Genomic DNA, 17,872 nt, shown 5'->3' on the forward strand with positions numbered 1-17,872 from the left:
TTGTGAGCACATTTGGGTGTCTGTTCCAGTTAGGCGGGGATTGAAGAAAAGCCCAAAGGAATGGTGCAAAGATCCCAAGCGCGTGTGAACCAAGAGGAAGCACGTTTGAAGTTGCTCCCACTTCAATTTGTAAGGCTGTCTGGTGGGTCACAGCATTTGCCAAGAAACTTAGGTGGTGGCTCTAACCCGCCCTGGGGGGTAAAAAAAAGAGGAGAAAGGCGGGAGTTAGACTGAGGCGTCCCACATGCACGTAGCGGCTGGGCGGGCCGAAGCGCCTGGCGCAGTGCTCAGGCCACCGAGAGCGGATGATCCGCCCCTTTCTGGAGGAGGTGTCGTCCCCTGTGTCACCTCTCCTCCCCTCCATCTCCAGGTCTGGCCGCTAGCTGAGGCACTCCGGGGCCCCGTGTGTCCACGTGTGCGCCCTCTACGGGCCCCGTCTAGGCGCCCTCCGGCCTGGTCACCAGGGGGCGAGCTGTGGCTGGAGCTGTCCCGGAAGCCCGGCCCTCCCTCGCGGGCGGTCCTCGGTCCCCGAGGTGTGGATCCGCAGCTGTCCTCACCCGCGCGCAAAGCGCCCTAGGGCTTTCAGGACCAAGGAGTCGGACACGGATAGCGCGACGGCCCAGTGCCAGCGCCTCTCCAAGTAGGTGCGATCCCCACTTGCAGAGTGGGAAGCGGCTGGGCCTCCATGCACGTTGCTAGCCTCTGCCCTTCCGTACCCAAACTCTTGGCACCGATCCCACGTCCTCTGCTTGGAAAACCCGGGGCGGCTCTCGCGAGGCGTCCCCACCGCGCACAGGGTCCTTTTGGGGTTCGATGTGCGGTGGCTGCTCGGCCTCCGAGATCCCGGGGCCTGCTCCCACTCGGTGGACGCTCGGAGCCCACCCTTCGCTCCAGCCTTGGTTGGAGCTGGGAACTGGTCGCACCCAGCCCCGGGCCGTGCCACCCGCCCTGGCCTCCGCGCCAGGCTGTCCCGAGAACTCCGCCAATTTGGGGAGGACCCGCGAGAAGACTTTGCAAAGCAATATTAAACGGCGGGGCGGGGTGGGGGGTAGTGGTGGTTCCGCCCTGCCCGCTGATCTTCACGTGATGTGTGGAGGCTGCGCCTTAGCACAGGAAAAATCGGCGAGGATTTATGATAGAGTGACTCCTATCAGATGGGATTTTGTCACGGGCCAGGATTTGGTCTGAGTACTTTATCGCCTTTGCATCCTCACTGCTGCAGAGGAAGGTGGTTACTGCCACACCCACTGCGCAGATGAGGAAAATGCTCAGGGAAGGGGGAGACCCGCTCCTGCCACCCACGCCTCCTTCGCGAGTGAAGGCCAGGATCTCGGAGCTCTGCTTCGTGTGCCTGCACTGTGGTGACCCCTGCTCACCCTCCCCCTCAGTTCCCACCACCACCTGCCACAGACCACTAATCTCATCCTAACTACAAACACCACAAGACACCCAGGACTCCCAGCAGTGATCTGCTTGGACAAATTTAACGTGGCTTTTTGAAACTGAGGTCAGCAAAAATGGGAGAATACTGGTGATCCCTTAGGCTGCAGAATGAAAAATTTACGCAGACATGCAACAAGCTAAACCTAGAGTATGTTAAAGTTATTTAAATGTAGCAAGCTCAGAGTCTGGCACATCATGGGTCTCTCCTTTCCCTTCCCTCCCTCTCTCTCTTCCTTTTTCCCTCCCTCTCTCCCTCCTTCCCTCCCTTCCTTCTTTCCTTCCTTCCCCCCTCCCCCCTCCCATCCCTCTCCCATCCCTTCCTTTTCCTCCCTCCCTCCTTTCTTTCTTCCCTCCTTCCTTTCCTTTCTCCTTTCCTCCTGACTGACTTTGTAGCCCAGACTGACCTTGAACTCATGATCCTACTGCCTCAGCCTCCCCAGCACTGGCATTACAGACATTCTCCAACATGCCTGGCTAGATCGTGGGTCCTTCACACTTGAGATTGCTCACATGGTCACAACTAGTACGGAAAATGGAAGGAATGAGTTGTACACTTCAGGCAAGAGGCAGAGAGCAGGCTTAGGGCAGCTGCCTTAGTCCCATCTACTAGGGAGGCTGAGGCAGGAGGATCATTTGAGCCCAGCAGTTTGGAGCCAGCCTGGGGAACATACTGAGAACTTGTCTCCAAAAAAAGGGCCGCGAGGTGCTTGGTGTTCTGGAAAGCCCTTAGCAGGCCTGTGTGTTGAGTGCTTTTGTCCTTTTGCAGATGCTTACCCTTTCTCAGAAGGACTCAGCCTCCACACAGGATGTGGGCAGTAGCTGTCAGGATGGTCTGGAAGCAGAATGCCCCAGAAAACCAGACCTGAAGCAGTCCAAGATCTATGGAGTGGGTGATCCCACCACCATCCTCTCCTCTGAGAGCTCCTGCCTATCTTCTAGAGGAAGAGTCGTCAAATGGTTCTGGGACTCAGCTGAGGAGGGCTACCGGACCTTCCACATGGATGAGTATGATGAGGACAGGAACCCCAGTGTGAGTGCGGACCCCAAAGAGGGGATTGCAGGCCGGGAACCTTCCCTGACTCTTAGGGCAGCACCCAACTTGTACTTGTCAGGTTGGAGTCATGGTCCTCTGACTCCAAATGGGCTTCTGAGGTAGTTCATAGAGCCCCGGTTTCAATAAAATGTTTTTAATTAGGGGACCCTGATTGTGAGAGAGGAATTCTCAAACCATAGCCTGCTCAAACATGGATTCTAACCCACAGCCTGCCGATTATTCAACTTTGATATGTTTTTAGGGTGTTGGGAATTAAACCTAGGGCCTCACACATGCTAAGCAAGTGATCTACCATTGAGTTATGCTCCTCTCCCCCACTAGCCACTGTTCCTCCACTATTCCACTTCGGATCTGGGATAAAACTTGATTCAGGTCACGACCGTTGCACCTATGGGTTGTGTGTTGTTGAGCTTGTTACGTAACCTCTTTCGATGTCAGTTCATCTCTAAAATGAGATAACAACTGCTCTGTAAGAGAGTCGAAATGAAGAGATCAGGTGTATGAGTTTATGAGTGTTTGCCCCATGGTATACTTAATACGTGGTAGCTGCTATTATTGTTATTACAATCATCTGTCCCAATTATTATATGCTATTTCTAGTAATACCTTCAAAGGTCAGAGAACTGCCCAGAATAACCCTTCACAGTGTTTGTTTGTTGGGTGTCTACCACTGGGCTCTGTTCTAGTGCTGGAGTTACAGCAGTGAACCAAAAGAAAGTCCTACCCTATGCATTTAGATTCTAGTTTGGGAGATAGACAAAGGACAGACAAAATGATATGTAATATATGGTGATGAGTACTAGAGAGAAAAATTAAGCAGTGTAAAGAGGTAGAGAGTGATGGTGGCCTGGGGATGTTGCTGTTTAATATAAGGAGGTCACTGAAGGCTTCTTGAATCAGATGACACTTGAGAAAAGACCTGAGAAAAGTGAGGTATTGTTTAGTTAACAACTGCTATAATAAATTGGCTTAATCTTAGGGGCTTAAGTAGCAAACATTTCACAGTTGCTGGGCTTCAGGAATCCTGGTGGTGCCTGAGGTTCAGGATCTTCTGTGTTTGTGGCCCTGAAGCTGGGGCTGTGGTCTCATCTGAAAGCTTTTTCTTGGTGGTGGCGGCGGGGGGGGGATCCAGAGGAGTGATAGCTTCATTTCCATGTTTACTCACTTGGTTACTGGTGGGTCTCAGTTCATCTCCACATGGGTTTCTCCCCAAGAGAGACTGAGATGATCATGAATACTCAAGATGGAAGCCACTGACTGTTTATAACTTAATCTTTGAACTGACATCCTGTCACTTCTGCATGTTCTGTTCATCCGAAGCAAGTCACTAGGTACAGTACACTCAAGGGGTGTGAATGCCAGGAGGTGGGAATCACCAGGAGCATTGTAGAAGCTGTCCCACCACCAGGAGTGAGACTTTTTCTATCTGGGAGAAGAGTATTTCAGGCAGAGGGAACAGCAAGTGCAAAGGTCCAGAGGCAGGAGCCATGCTGGATGAGTTCAAGCGACAGCAAAGGGACCATTGGGGCTGCAATAAAGTCACAGCAGTGGGTGATGAGGTCAGAAAGGCCATGGGAAGGGAGTGATAATAGATCCTGTAGTAATAGATCCTGCAAGGACGTGATGAGCCTTCTGAGTTTAGATCAAGTGGGATAGAAGGTGTTCAAGGAACGAATAATGTGATCCAATTTGAGGTTTTAAAAGACAACTTGGACGGTTGTAGGAAAACCAGATGACAGGTGAAGGGGTGGGCAAGAGAGAAGGTAGGAAAACTATTGCCAAATCTGTCCAAGGAATTATTGTGGCTTGGACTAGAGTCTTAGCGGTGGAGTGTAAAAGGTGGCTGGATTGTGCATGCATCTTTTTTGTTGTTTTTTTTGCAGAACTGGGGTTTGAACTCAGGGCCTCACACTTGCTAGGCAGGCACTCTTAACTGCTTGAGCCACTTTGTCAGCTCCCGTGGATGCATTTTGAAGGTAGAACTCCCAAGATTTGCAGATACATTGGTGGCGGATAGAGGAACCCACCATTTTGCTTCCCTATTAGTCATAATGTCAACTCATTCAAGTTCCACTATTTCATCTTTCTTTCTTCCTTCATTCCTCCCCTCCACCCCCGCCATAACTTGGGATCAGCAGTTAGCTGTATGTGTGATCCACGTTGAGTCTCTTGGGAGCTTTGGAAGGGAGAACTTAGGCCGCACCTCTCATCCTTCCTCTCCTATGAGAACTAAGTTCTTATGGGGATTGGATGTTATGTGAGGTTGCCCAGGTCCCTTAGGGGAGCATTTACCCTGACAAAGTCCCCCATCCCCTTTTTTGTGGCACTGGGGTTTGAACTCAGGGCCTCATGCTTGCTAGGCAGGTGCTCTACCACTCTGCCAGCCCCAGACGCCCCTTCTTGATCCATCTCCACCCTTGTTTCTATTTCTGCCAGAGTGCAGTCTTTCATCCTATAAGCCTTTGTGGATTCCTGCTCAGTCCTTGGGTGAGACAGTGTCTTGGGCATGCATCTGCCTTCAGGGAGCAGGGGACATATAGCAGATACATAGTAGTCCCATGGCCTGGGATGGAAAGTGATAGTGCTTTAGAGGGGAGACAGACAAAGAGCTGTGTGACCCCAAAGAAGAAAAGAGCCCCTCCAAGTGGGGCTTGCAGGAAGGCTTCTTGGAGGAGATGGCCTTTGGAAATGGGGAGATGGGATCTGGGAGCTGAGTGAGGCACAGCTTGAGCGAAGGCAAGGAGGGGAGGTGGAAGGTCAGATCACAGAGTGTTGCCACTTGGCTGTCTCTGGGTTTCTCAAGCTTTGTCGGCATTCCTCTGCCATGCTCACCCTGCCTCTGGACCTCTCATCTGCAGGGCATCATTAACTTGGGCACCAGCGAGAACAAACTCTGCTTTGATCTGCTATCCTGGCGGGTGAGTCCTGGGGCACCTTTGGGTGGCATCAGCAGCTCCAAGGGCTTCTTCCCTGGAATGCCTCCTTCCCTCTGCATGCCTCAGACCTGGAAATCAGAACACTTACATTCCAGGTCTGTCACATGAACAACTTTCTGTGTGATCTTGGGAGAGCCACTTCCCCACACTGATCCTGATTTGTCACCTCTCCAGGTTCTGTCCCTTAGTCCCTCCTGCTGTATAGGGTGCTTGATCTCAAGGGGAACCGCTTAGTGCTATGTGTAATCAAAATTGACTCTTCAGGGGAACAGAAAGTCTATTGATGTGGTAGCTGGACTGTTGGCTGGGTGGCACAACAGTATGTAGCATTCCCACCACACAGACACTTGGACGGAGATAACCTTAAGAGCATGGGTAAAAATACAATGTAGTAACAAATGGGAAGCAATGATGTTTGTGTGTGTATTGCTTTTGCTTTTAAGATGATTTACTTAGTTGTAAGTTAATATTAAATTAGTTTTTAAAATGGGTTTTAAATGGCTGTTTCTAATCCAGTTTGCAAAATTCCCGAAGATTTCATAATCAGTTTTCTTGAGCCAGGTGGTTTAAAAAGCATTGGATAAATGTGTCTCCCAAGACTATAGTGTTGGACCTTGGGTTTGTACAGATAGCGACATTTAATTCAAAGGAATGTCTTAACAAGACAGAAAAATCCAGGCCCCAAGGGGTGGGGATTGTAGGCAGCAGGTCCTAAAGACTGGTTTTACCTAAATACATTTCCTTCTAAGGCAGCTCAGCACTGAAATGAATAAAAGGTGAGTCACATACAAGTTTGCAATTTTCTATTAAAAGGGAAAAATGCTAAAATTAATTGTAATACTATTTCATTTACCTAATAGATCCAAACTGTGACTATTTCAACATGTAATTGATAAGATTATTGGTACATCTTACATACTTTTTTCATAGCAAGTCTTCAGAATTCAGCATGTTTTAATTCAGACTACTTAGTAGCCACAGGTGGCTAACAACTGCCATGTTGGGCCAGCTGTAAGGGATGGTAAGGAGGGAGGGAGGGATGGAGGGAGGGAGGGAAATGGCTGGGCCCAGTGATATAGAAGTGGCTGATTCCATTCTTCTGGTCCCACTGCCCAAACCACTGCGTAACGAGCATTGTACCTATGATGCACTAGGAATCACTAACCCAGCACCTGGTCATGGAGGGGATGGTCTAGATACTGCCACCTTTTCCAAAGTGTGAGGTTGAGCTGAACTTGCAAGAGGACAGTGGCCTTAGTCCCTCCAGAAATTGGAGCCAAGACTGAGGTGATAGCCCCAATTCTGGTGCCTTCTCTGTTCCTCCTGGAGCAGCTGAGTAGCACCACTTCATAGATGCCTCTGCAACTATCCACCCCCTCAACAAGATTTTTGTGGATGGCAGTGTTGTATAAAGAGCATTGAACCAGGAGCCAAAAGTTCCGAGTTTTGGTTCCAGCTCTGCTACTTGCCAACTCTGTGACCTTGGCTGAGGTGTTTCACTTTTTTGTGCCTTCCTCATCTGCAAAACGGACTGAGAATCTTGTACGGGTGCCGGCCCTCTCATGGATTCTCTGAGAAATAGAATAGCCCTTGGCCATAAAGGCTGTGGTGCTGTGTGGATGCAGGTGACAGTGCTGGCCCTCAGACCTGCTCTTCCCTCTCTGTCCCCAGCTGAGTCAGAGTGACATGCTTCGGATAGAGCCGTCCCTGCTGCAGTATCCTGACTGGAAGGGACATCTGTTGTAAGTAGTTGCCATAGGCCAGTGGTTATCAACACAGAGTGTTTTGCTTCCCTGGGAATACATGGCAATGCTGGGACACATTTTTGGCTGTCATAAGTGGGAGAGGGTTGCTACTAGCCTTTAGCAGATAGAGGCCAAGGGTGCTTCTAAACCTGCAATGTACAGAGTCATCCCTCACAGCTAAAAAATTGTCCAGATAATGTCAGTAGCGTCAGGCTAAGAGAGCTTGCCATAGGCTGAGATGTGGCAATCATGGGGTCTCCTGATAGATCCAGTCCCATCTCAGGAGCTCCCAGCTTGGTGTCCACCACCCTGTGTCTGAGGCACAGAGAGGGTGGGAAGTCTGTCTGTGCTTTCTCAGTAACTTTACAGAGGCCAGGATCAGCATTGAGAGATCTGGCTGGGCGTTTCCTGATGGTAAGATGGGCGGTGTGACTAATACTGATGACAATGTGATGATTGACACTGTTCTGAGGGCCTAGTGGCCCAGCAGGATTTGATCACAAGACTGAATCCAAAGCACATGTTCTTAAAATATAGTAATTAGGATGGTGAGCCCTGGAGGCAGACCATGGAGCTTGAGTGTGGACTCTGCCACTTAACAGAAAGTGACCTGACTCCTTTAAATCCAGTTTCTTTATCTGTAAAATGGAAATAATAATAACAACAATAGTCACAGTGTAAGAGTCTCCAAATAATATTTTTATAAGGTAATTTTCAATAAATGTCAGCAATAAGAACTATAATAATAGTTACAACAATAATAATAATAGGTTTGGTTTTAGCCAGATCTATGTATAGTGTTACTGTTGATACCCCTGAGGTCTCTTCATTAGATGGGGTTGGTTGTCATAGAACCACTGAGCATTAAAGCTTTGTAGTGTGTAGGTAGGGGTGTGAGGGTGGGGTGCTGGGGCAGGTACTGACTGTGGGTTGAGGACCCTCTGGGAAGCACTGTCCATCTGTCTGTCTCTCTTGTATTGTCTCTAGCCTCCGGGAGGAAGTGGCTAAGTTCTTGTCTTTCTACTGCAAGAGTCCGGCACCCCTCAAACCAGAGAATGTGAGTAGCCCCCCTCCTCCACTCCTCTTTCCTGCTCTTCTATCTCACGCCCCAACTTTTGGGTGGTCAAGGAGGGGGTGGGGTTGGGATCTGCCTTTTGTTTAGTCTTGGATTGTTTTCAAAGTCAGTGAGAATGCCTCCTCCCTTCTTTCCCCTAACCCTAGAGGTTTAGAGTTAGGCTATAATTTCTGCCCCTCCCCCATTGTGCTGGGGCCCCTTGGCCTCCTCACCTTCAGGCAAGACCCTAGAGTGACCAGCTCCCTGTTTCTTGCTCAGTTGATCTGGAATAGAGACCCCACGAATGAGCTTGGCTGTGAGCCAGGGGAGGCCTTTGTGAGACAGAGCCTCAAGGACATTGAGGAGGGGCCTGGTTCTCCAGCTGTTCTGTCCTCAGACACAGGCTGCAGTCCTTGTTCCTCCTGGAACAGTAATCCCTTACCCCTGACTGTCACCCCCAGGTGGTTGTTCTGAATGGCTGTGCCTCTCTCTTCTCTGCTCTGGCCACCGTGCTGTGTGAGGCAGGGGGTAAGTGAACTCCATGGCCCACTCTGTGCTGGGCTGCACTGTGCCACGGTGTCCCCAGTTGCCTGGTGTCAAGGACTGTATCAGTATGTTTTTGGCCATCGTAGAATATAGGTGCCTACAGAGACCTTAAAGAAGGACTTAACAATGCACCTGGGGTGGCAATTCTGGCGTAGGTTGGAATGATGTCAGGAGACTGTGCTTTCTCTCTGCAAGCACCTTGGCTTTCCTTATTCACTAAGTGGTTGTCAGATACTTCTCTAGCAGTATGTCTTACAGCAGGAAGTGAAGGACAAGGTTATGCCATGCCTGTCTCTTTCCTATCAGGGCAGAGGTGTGCTCCTTCCTAGAGAGTCCGAGCAGAGGCCCCTTGGATCCTACTGACTAGAGATGACTCCTAAACCTGTTCCCAAAGCAGTCCTTAGCAAAGAGGACTAAGAGAGCCAGGGTTGGCTTAAATCAGGCATGGTTCACCTCCACAGCTGGGAGAAGACCCGCCTGCCTTGGACAGCTTGCTGGTCCTCTCTGAAAAACCTGCTTTTCTTTTAGCAAGGAAGGAAACTAGAATGGTAGTTGGGCAGGCAGCCAGCAGGTCCTGCTATGAGAACCACGGTCATGTTAAGAACTGGTCATGGTCAGGGGTCATTGCTTACAAGGAACAAAGACCCGCTCATGATAATTAATAATGATGTTATTAGTAATATCTCTTTACCACTGCTTTGGAATATGACTTTATGCATAGTTCTGCCATTTAATCCTCACAACAGCCTTACCTATGAGGTGGTTTCTATGGTTGTCCCATTTTATAGTGGAGGAGACTGAGGCTTGTAAGATTTGTGGGATTCGTACCATACCAAGAAGATCTGTTGTGAGAATATCATAGATTGAACAATTGAGAACAGGGACCCTCTAAGTTTCAGTTAAGTTGGGATGATGATAGAACCTACTGAAAGCCATGGTGGGGAGCAGATGCAATGCAAATAGAAATTTAGTACAGTTCCCAGCACATAGTGAGGTGCTCAGTAAATGTTAGATATCAACTCCCTCTTGGCCTTTTGACCAAGATCAAGTGTTAGCTGTTAATTATAGATGGTTCCAATTTATGATGGTTCAATTTAGGATTGTTTGACTTCACGATGGTGTGAAAGCTGTATGTATTCAGTAGGAACTATATTCAAGTTTTGAGTTGTGGTATTTTCCCTGGCTAGCAATATGTGGTACCATATTTTCTTGCAACGTTGGGCAGTGGCAGGGAGCCATAGCTCCCAGTCAGCTGCACCATCATGAGGGTAAAAAACTGACATTCTGCAGTACACTGTGTTGCTAAGCTAATGAAATTCAGTAGGTTAGGTGGATTAAATGCATTTTTGACTTAATATTTTCAATTTACAGTGGGTTTATATTGAAGTAACCCCAACGTAAGTAGAGGAGAATCTGTATTAGGAAAGAGATTGATCTCAGTGGATCCAAGATTTAGGGGTTTTAGAGTTGAGGGTGGGAGCATTGCCTCAAATATTTCCCAACAATATTAAACTCCTGGAAAGGTAGTGGGGCCTATAATGGGGCCTGGAGAGCTCTAGCCAGAGGGTGACAGGCTGCCTGCACCTGCCCCCAGATGCTCTCCTGATCCCCACACCTTACTATGGAGCCATCACCCAACACGTCTGTCTCTATGGCAATGTCCGACTGGTATCTGTGTATCTGGACAGCGAGGTAAGAGTTCCTGCATCTCAGGTGGGATCTGGGCCTTCCTGTAGGCCAAGAGCTTCTTGGGTTTAAATTTGTAGGTGGACATGAGAAGAAAGTACACAGAAGGGCTCTGGGGCTCCAGTGAGAAGGGAGTGGAGGCTTCTGTTACCATGTGGCTACCTGTACTTGGGTTTCCTGGGGGCTTCTAAGCTCCAGGCTTTGGGATTCCTGGGGTCCAGGTGGAAGCCAAGGATCAACCTCAGAAATAAAGGTGTGGGAAGATGGGCAAAACAGGCCTTAACGTGCTTAAGGAGGAAGGTGCTTAACATGAAAGTCCCAGGATTTTCTGACAGAAACCTAAGAGTGACAGTGGGGAGAAGGGTTGTCCCTGATGTGATTGGTGGGGGTACATGGTAGGAAGAGAGAATAATCCCACCCAATTTTCAGAGACAGTTCTGAGAAGACTGGAGATTATAGGGGACTAAGAGCTCAGGGTTGGGTGGAAGGTGTCACTGAATTTGGCTGCTGGCTATCATGGGTCTTTTCCAGGTCACTGGGCAGGACACACGTCCCTTCCAGCTTACAGTGGAGAAGCTGGAGATGGCCCTGCAAGGAGCTAACTCTGAGGTCTGGGGATCAAATTGAACCCAGGGCTGGGAGTGGGTGGGTGTGAACCCCTCTTCTTATAGCTGATTTCCTGGGAGTTGGGTTGATACCCATGGTGGTGTGGAAGCATGGAACCACTCTGGGGTCGGGCAGGAACCTGACCATGAAAGGTTCTTCCATTACCAAAAGACCCTTAAACCTCAGTGTCAAGAGAATCAACCAGGGAGCTTTATTAAAAACCCTTCTCTCTCCTCCGTCCCTCTGATTCTGTTTCAGGGGTCGGGTGTGGTGCTAGGAGTTTATAGCTCAGCTACTTTTCTTGGCAGTTTGAAGGAGTGGTCCTACTCACTTTGAGAGGAACTGGGATCCCCTGAAGAAATGCAGAGATTTGTGCTCCAGTCCACTTTTCAACAATCTGTCTACTTAGTTTATTTGGCCTTTGTCATTCAAGCTGTCACATGCTCACTGTAGGAATTTTGGAAGTACAAAACTCCCACTCCTAATTCTTCCAACCCAGGCAGCTCTGCTGGCTTTGGACACAGTTTCCTCTGTTCTCTACAGTGCTTTTCTTTCCATAGTTCACACGATGCTGAGGAAATAATTCTGGGTCCTAGTTGTTTGCTTCATGTTGGGTCATAAACCTATCCCTGTCATGCTTCCCTGGAAGGCATCTGGTGGTCAGCCCCATCTAGTGGGACTATGTGACTGGTCTTGGGGAGGAACTGAGATCTTCTGCCCTATGGACAATTTCAGGGTGTGAAGGTCAGAGGCCTCATCCTCATCAACCCCCAGAACCCTCTGGGTGACATCTATTCCCCCAGAGAGCTGCAAGAGTTCCTGGGATTTGCCAAGAGGTGAGCCTCCCTCTGCCCCCAGAAGCATCTGGGCAGGTGGGCTCTGACATGGGATCTGGCCTGTATACCCTGTGCACTCCACTTTGGGCTTCTGTGTGCTTTGATTTCTCTCTGGCAGTTGAGTGGGGAGGTAGGGCTTTTTGGGATGTCATTTTTCTTTTTCTCTTCCATTTTATAACAATAGCCATCAGTTATTGCACACTGTAGGGCCAGGGGCCATGCTGGGCATTGTATCTGTATCTTTGTTAATCCTCACAATGACCCCATCAAAAATAGACACTCTTATAATCCCCAGTGGATGGAGTCTTAGAGTGGTCAAGTCAAGGATGGGGTCAGACCTGTATCTGGGTCCATCTGACTCAGCCTTTGTACTTAAATGTGCCCCTCATTGGAGATCTCTGTAGGTCCCACCTTTCCCCTACAGCATGTCAAATGCTCCATTTTTCTTTGCTTTGTAGCACAGTTCCCTGTTTGAAAAACAGACAAAAGAAAGGTATTCTTGGAAAAATAAGTTTGGTAGCACTGGGCTAGACCGTGGTCCTTCTGGTGTCTGATATATTGCCACCCCACTTTGGGGTACACATTTGGATCAAGCTCTTGTTTTTCCTACCACCTACCCACTCCAGGCATGAGCTGCACGTGATCATGGATGAGGTCTACATGCTGTCCGTGTTTGAGGACTCAATCAAATACCACAGTGTCCTGAGCCTGGAAGGGTGAGGCTCCCCGACACAACTGGCTCTTCCAGCACCCCAGTCTCTATGGTGTCCTGGCTTTTCTTTGACCTTACTCACAGGGGATAGCCTGCCCCAGGGCAATTTGTCTAACATCTGGCTGGTTCCACTGGTCCTCAGATCCTTAAAGAAGAAGGTGGGGGACTGGGTTAAATTAGGGGTTTTCAGATTATTCTATGGAGGTCCTAAGAGCTCCATGGAGGGGACTTAAGATTCCTGAGGGAGGGAAACTTGTCTCCTTTGCTCTTTCATTCATCTCCAGAGTAGCTCTAGTTTTTTTGTTTGTTTGTCTTGGTGGTACTAGGATTGAACTCAGGGCTTCCCAACTTGTTAGGCAGGTGCTTTACCACTTGAACCATGCTCCCAGTCCTTTTACTTTTAGTTTGTTTTTCAGAAATGGTCTCACACTTTTGCCTGGGCTGACCTCAGACTGATCCTCCTACCTCTGCCTCCTGAATGGTGTGACTATATGCATGTACCATTATGCCTTGCCTCAGAGTAGCTCACTCTTCCTTCCTTCCTTCTTCCTTCCTTCCTTCCTTCCTTCCTTCCTTCCTTCCTTCCTTCCTTCCTTCCTTCCTTCCTTCCTTCCTTCCTCTCTCTCTCTTTCTTTCTTTCTCCTCTTTCTCTTTCATCCATCTCAGAGTAGTTGAGTTTTATTCATTCATTCATTTATTCATCCACTCACATATTTATTCAGCAAATAGTTATGCTCCCCTTGCATGTGCTGAGCACTTCTGGCTATTTAAACAGTGGACTTTTCCATTAGAATTAGTTTGAGCACACAATTTATAACCTAAACACCTTTGGAAACACTTGAACCAGTTCATCTGCAAAGTCTGTGACTCTGACCTTCAGTGACTCTTGACAGTTCTTGATGTCAGTTCAGAACTTGAGCCCTGCTGAGTGCTGTCCACTGGTTTTCTCATCTGGTCCTCGTGACCAGATAGATGCAAAGCAGAGCTAAAATGGAGAGATCTGGGTGTCATGAAGGATCTTCTTGGGAAACTGATTGGCCTGTCCTTCTAGAGGAGGTTAGGGAGGTCTTTTGAGGGAATGACACTTGAGCTATGTTCTATCTCTGAGGTCAGACCATATGGTATCTCACTCAACTCTGCCATAGATACTATGTGAACAAATGAGCTTACTGTGTTCTGATAAAACTTTATTTACAAAAACAGGCAGCAGGCTAGATTTGGCCTCTGGGCTGTTTGCTGGCTCCTGTGCTAAAGGATGCTGGGAAGTGGTGTTAAAGAGATGAGAACAGAGCTTAACCCAGAACCATATTTGTCCATCGTCTCCTCATTGGTTAAAGCAAGTCTGTCCCCATGCTCTGCTCTCTGCAGGCTACCTGACCCCCAGAGGACCCATGTGATGTGGGCGACAAGTAAGGTGAGTTCCTGGCTGACCTGGGGGTGTGAGGGAGATGGAGGGAAGACAGGTGTGTGGAACCAGCTTCCTCCATGGAGGACTGGCTGGGTCCTATGGTGCTTCTTGTTGCAGGATTTCGGGATGTCTGGGATGCGCTTTGGCACGCTATACACCGAAAACCAGCATGTGGCCACTGCTGTGGCGTCCCTCTGCCGCTATCACAGCCTCAGTGGCCTGGTCCAGTACCAGATGGCACAGCTGCTCCAGGACTATGGTGACTGCCGGGGCCTGGTGACTCAGTAGAGGGGGATGGATTGTCATCAGTCTGGGACTGGCCAGGGATCATGGTGCTTCTCCCATCAGAAGAATTTAGTAATGCCACCCTAAATTCTAACATCTCTGGATCCAGACTGAGTCTATACTCTACTCCATCACTTCCTGGCTGTGTGGTACATTCCTTCACCTCCCGAACTTCAGTCTCTTCATCTGTAAAACAGGGATCACAATGGTACCTGTCTAATAGAGTGAGTGTGATTTGTCATTCAATTAGAACAGTACCTGGGATATAACAGGTGCTTACTTGGCCATTGTGAGCTCACTGGCCAGGTACTGTGGTGTGTGCTACTCAAAAGGCTGGGGCAGGAAGATTGTTTAAACCTGGGAGTTCAAGGCCAACTTGGGTAACATACCAAGATCTTGTCTCAAAAAAAAAAAAAAAAGGAAGTAAAATGTGAACTCATTATTAGCTAGCTGCGAGCAGTTAAAAAATAAGAGAAAAGCTTCTAAAGAAAAAGTTGTTAGCATGGCATTGTCTCTGCCTCTGCCAATCTATTCTGATAGATTCTATTCTAGGTTCTGATAGCAAGGGCAGATGGTGGATTTTGCTTTTTGTTGCTACCATTCATAAGGCATATAGATGATCTTACACCTAGGAAGCAAGAATTCTTATATTTTCCCCATTATTTGGGGAAGAAAATGAGAATCAGATATGACACACCCACTTAACAATTTTAGAAGCAGGGACAACATCAAGTGTTGACAAAGAGGCAGGGCAGTGGAACTCACATATGTCACTGATGGACGTGTAAGATAATTCAGCCATGTTGGAAAACTATTTGACAGTTTGTTACAAAGTCAAACACATAGGGCCGGGGAGGTAGCTGAATGGTAGAGCATTTACCTAGCATGTACGAAGCCCTGGGCTTAAATCCTCAGCACTGCAAAACAAACAAACACATAACCCCCCCACCCATATACCAAGTGACCCAGCTTGTAGGTGTTGACCTTGATGGTCACACAGAAACCTCTGCATGAGTGCTCGGAGTGGCTTTTCCTGACCACCCAAAACAGGAAACAGCTCTAATATTCCTCCACAGACGAATGGGTCCACAGACTGTGGCAGTCCATATCATGAAATAAAGTCTATGCCAGCATCGATTGACTTCAAAGGCATTTTGCTGGTGAATGAAGCTAGTCTCAAGAGATTGCATACTGTCTGATTCTATTTTGACATTTTGAAAAAGGCAAAACTAGTGATGGGTAGCAGATCAGGGTTATGGGAAAGGGTTGATGTGAATATAAACAGCATGGAGTTCTCTGGGGTGTTGGAACCATCCAGAATCTTGACTGTGATGGTGCCTACATGAATCCATATATGCATGATAATCCATAGAACTGTACATCTTTAAAAAGAGGTCAACAAATATATGAGGATCAGAGAGGTGAAGTTGCCTGAGGTTCCTCCCTTTGTCTTGCATTTGAATCTTGGTCTCTGTGGCTCTAAAGCATCACTTTGTAACTGGACATGTCTTTCATTTACATCCTGAGGGATTTTGTGCTCTGGGCTACTGAACAGCATGTGGGACCTGGAGCTGAGTATCTGGGTTAAAGGTGCTTTACACTAAACACTGAATTCCCAACTCATCCTCATCTCCTGGTCCCCCAATAAACCAGCTAGATGAGGGACTTCCATAGTCTTTGCAGCATGACCTTAGACTAGTGGGATGGAATGGAAGGCCAAAGAGAGATTTATCTTTTGGCTTCCTTTCACTCAGACTGGATCAACCATGTATACCTGCCAGCAAACCATGCCCGGCTCAAGGCTGCCCACACCTATGTCTCGGAAGAGCTCAGGGTCCTGGGGATCCCCTTCCTGAGTCGTGGGGCAGGCTTCTTCATCTGGATTGACTTGAGAAAGGTAATGCAGGTGGAGACGTGGGAGGGGAGGGAGTGTCAAACTTCCATCCAGCAGGTGAGGGGCAGTGGAGGTGTCCTCTGCATCTTGAGCCTCTTCTGCCCTCCCAGTACCTTCGCAAGAGCACTTATGAGGAGGAAATGCTGCTCTGGCGCCGATTTTTGGACAACAAGGTGCTGCTGTCCTTTGGCAAGGCTTTTGAGTGTAAAGAGCCAGGCTGGTTCCGTGTGATCTTCTCAGACAAGGTCCACCGGCTTCGCCTGGGTGAGCAGCCTCCTCTCCACTGCATCCCTCAGGCTACGCCACCTCTTCTGGCTCCCACCTGCCCACCCATCAGTGCTCATGGCTCCTTATTTCCTCTTCTCAGGGATGCAGAGGATCCGGCAGGTGCTTGAGGGCAAATCCCAAGACGCCCCTCCTTGTCAGCCCCAGCAGCTGAGTGACTAGCACAGATGAGCTGGCACTGCCTCACAAGCAGCTGCTGCCCCTGCCCTGGATATGCAGGGGCTGCCAAAAACTGGATGAGCAATTTGCCATCAGGATTCCCAGCCTGTTTTGCCTTTGAAGAATAGTTTCCTGCCTTTGCCGGTGACAGCAGGAGACTCTTTAAGCTAAGGTTCATCATGGGCCACCATGCTCCTTTATTCAAGTCTGGGGTCTGCTACATTCCTCTTTTGTGAGTAGTTTCTAGAATGGAGTCATGACTGCTCTAACCACAGCCCTCAGCCCCCCGAGGACATGAGAGCAAATAACCTGTACCTTCTTTGTGATGGTGCCTTTGGGCCTTTTTGTTGCTAGGGAAACAAGCCAGAGCAACAGCTCACACAGAGAGAATGCCGAAAAATAAAAAGGTGACAGCATTCTGAGGATCAGAGAGTGAATTCTGGTTGTTTGCTTCACAGCACACCAGGAACCTCGGACAGGCCTCTTCTTGGGACAAACAGGACCCTGTGGCAGGAGTTGAAGTGCCCTCTCGATCTCTGGGACTCACCTCCTCCTGCCTAAGAAGGAGCTGCCTACACCGATGTTCCCAAAGCAGAGCGGCCCAGAAATGGCTGGTGGGGAGCGGGGGAAATTTGGGGCTGGAACTCTGAGCTGAGGCTGTGTGGGGTTGACCTGACTGACACTGACCGTTCCATGCTAAGTAAATGAGTGAGGGGCTACTCTCCCCGACTCCAGGGTGCTTTAGTTCAGAGCCTAAAGGAACATTCTGATCCCTCTTGGACCATGGGCTGAGAACCTTCTCAAGTGCCATACTCCTGCCTTATAAAAGTGAATCTTAGATGTTGTCCCAGCTACTCTGGAGGCTGAGGTCAGTCGGGACAACTTAGTGGGATTACATCTTTTAAGAGAATGTCGGCAAAATAAGTGTAATCAGTCTGTAATCATGCTGTTTGGTTTAGGTTATTTCCCCCTGTTTCGATCTGCCTTTCATTCCATCATTCTTTCCCCCGCCACATGGCAGACACTGCTGGGGTAATTTATATGTGTTATTGCTTATTCAACAACCTTGGGAGATGACATTCTTATCCTCCACTTTTAGAAATGAGGAAGCAGTCTTAAGGGGACCCAGTGAGGGTCCCAACATAAAGCTACAAAGTGTCCGGGCCAGGATTCAGATTAGGTTGGCTTGGTCCAGAATCCTATGCTCTTCCCAGGCACCCAAA

At 48.7% G+C, this 17,872-nt stretch overlaps 1 protein-coding gene across 4 annotated transcripts; it reads left to right on the forward strand.

Annotated features, from left to right (window-relative positions):
- Positions 1 to 287: 287 nt before the first annotated feature.
- On the forward strand, positions 288 to 17,074 carry Accs (1-aminocyclopropane-1-carboxylate synthase homolog (inactive)). 4 transcript variants are annotated; one of them, XM_074044653.1, is made up of 15 exons: positions 290 to 640; positions 2,210 to 2,473; positions 5,356 to 5,415; positions 7,105 to 7,175; positions 8,166 to 8,235; positions 8,694 to 8,760; positions 10,373 to 10,470; positions 10,996 to 11,073; positions 11,806 to 11,906; positions 12,533 to 12,622; positions 13,987 to 14,032; positions 14,144 to 14,285; positions 16,066 to 16,208; positions 16,316 to 16,469; positions 16,573 to 17,074. In XM_074044653.1, exons 2-15 carry the CDS (start codon positions 2,210 to 2,212, stop codon positions 16,650 to 16,652), a joined length of 1,464 nt encoding a protein of 487 aa, XP_073900754.1. In that variant the 5' UTR covers positions 290 to 640; the 3' UTR covers positions 16,653 to 17,074. The 4 variants fall into 4 exon arrangements, with proteins under 4 accessions (XP_073900755.1, XP_073900754.1, XP_073900756.1 ...); XM_074044654.1 differs by lacking the exon at positions 5,356 to 5,415 and having other exon boundaries at positions 288 to 640; XM_074044655.1 differs by lacking the exon at positions 290 to 640 and having other exon boundaries at positions 2,310 to 2,448.
- The last annotated feature ends 798 nt before the right edge of the window (positions 17,075 to 17,872 follow it).

The sequence above is a fragment of the Castor canadensis genome, chromosome 1 (genome assembly GCF_047511655.1).
Source record: "Castor canadensis chromosome 1, mCasCan1.hap1v2, whole genome shotgun sequence".
Classification (NCBI taxonomy): domain Eukaryota; kingdom Metazoa; phylum Chordata; class Mammalia; order Rodentia; family Castoridae; genus Castor; species Castor canadensis.

What these genes read in the sequence shown, in the direction of transcription:
- Accs (XM_074044653.1), top strand. Translation starts at nt 2,210, where the DNA reads ATGCTTACCCTTTCTCAGAAGGACTCAGCCTCCACACAGGATGTGGGC. An exon ending in CACCCCTCAAACCAGAGAAT is followed by an intron (nt 8,236 to 8,693) that starts GTGAGTAGCCCC and finishes TGTCACCCCCAG; the next exon opens with GTGGTTGTTCTGAATGGCTG. An exon ending in ACAGCTGCTCCAGGACTATG is followed by an intron (nt 14,286 to 16,065) that starts GTGACTGCCGGG and finishes CCTTTCACTCAG; the next exon opens with ACTGGATCAACCATGTATAC.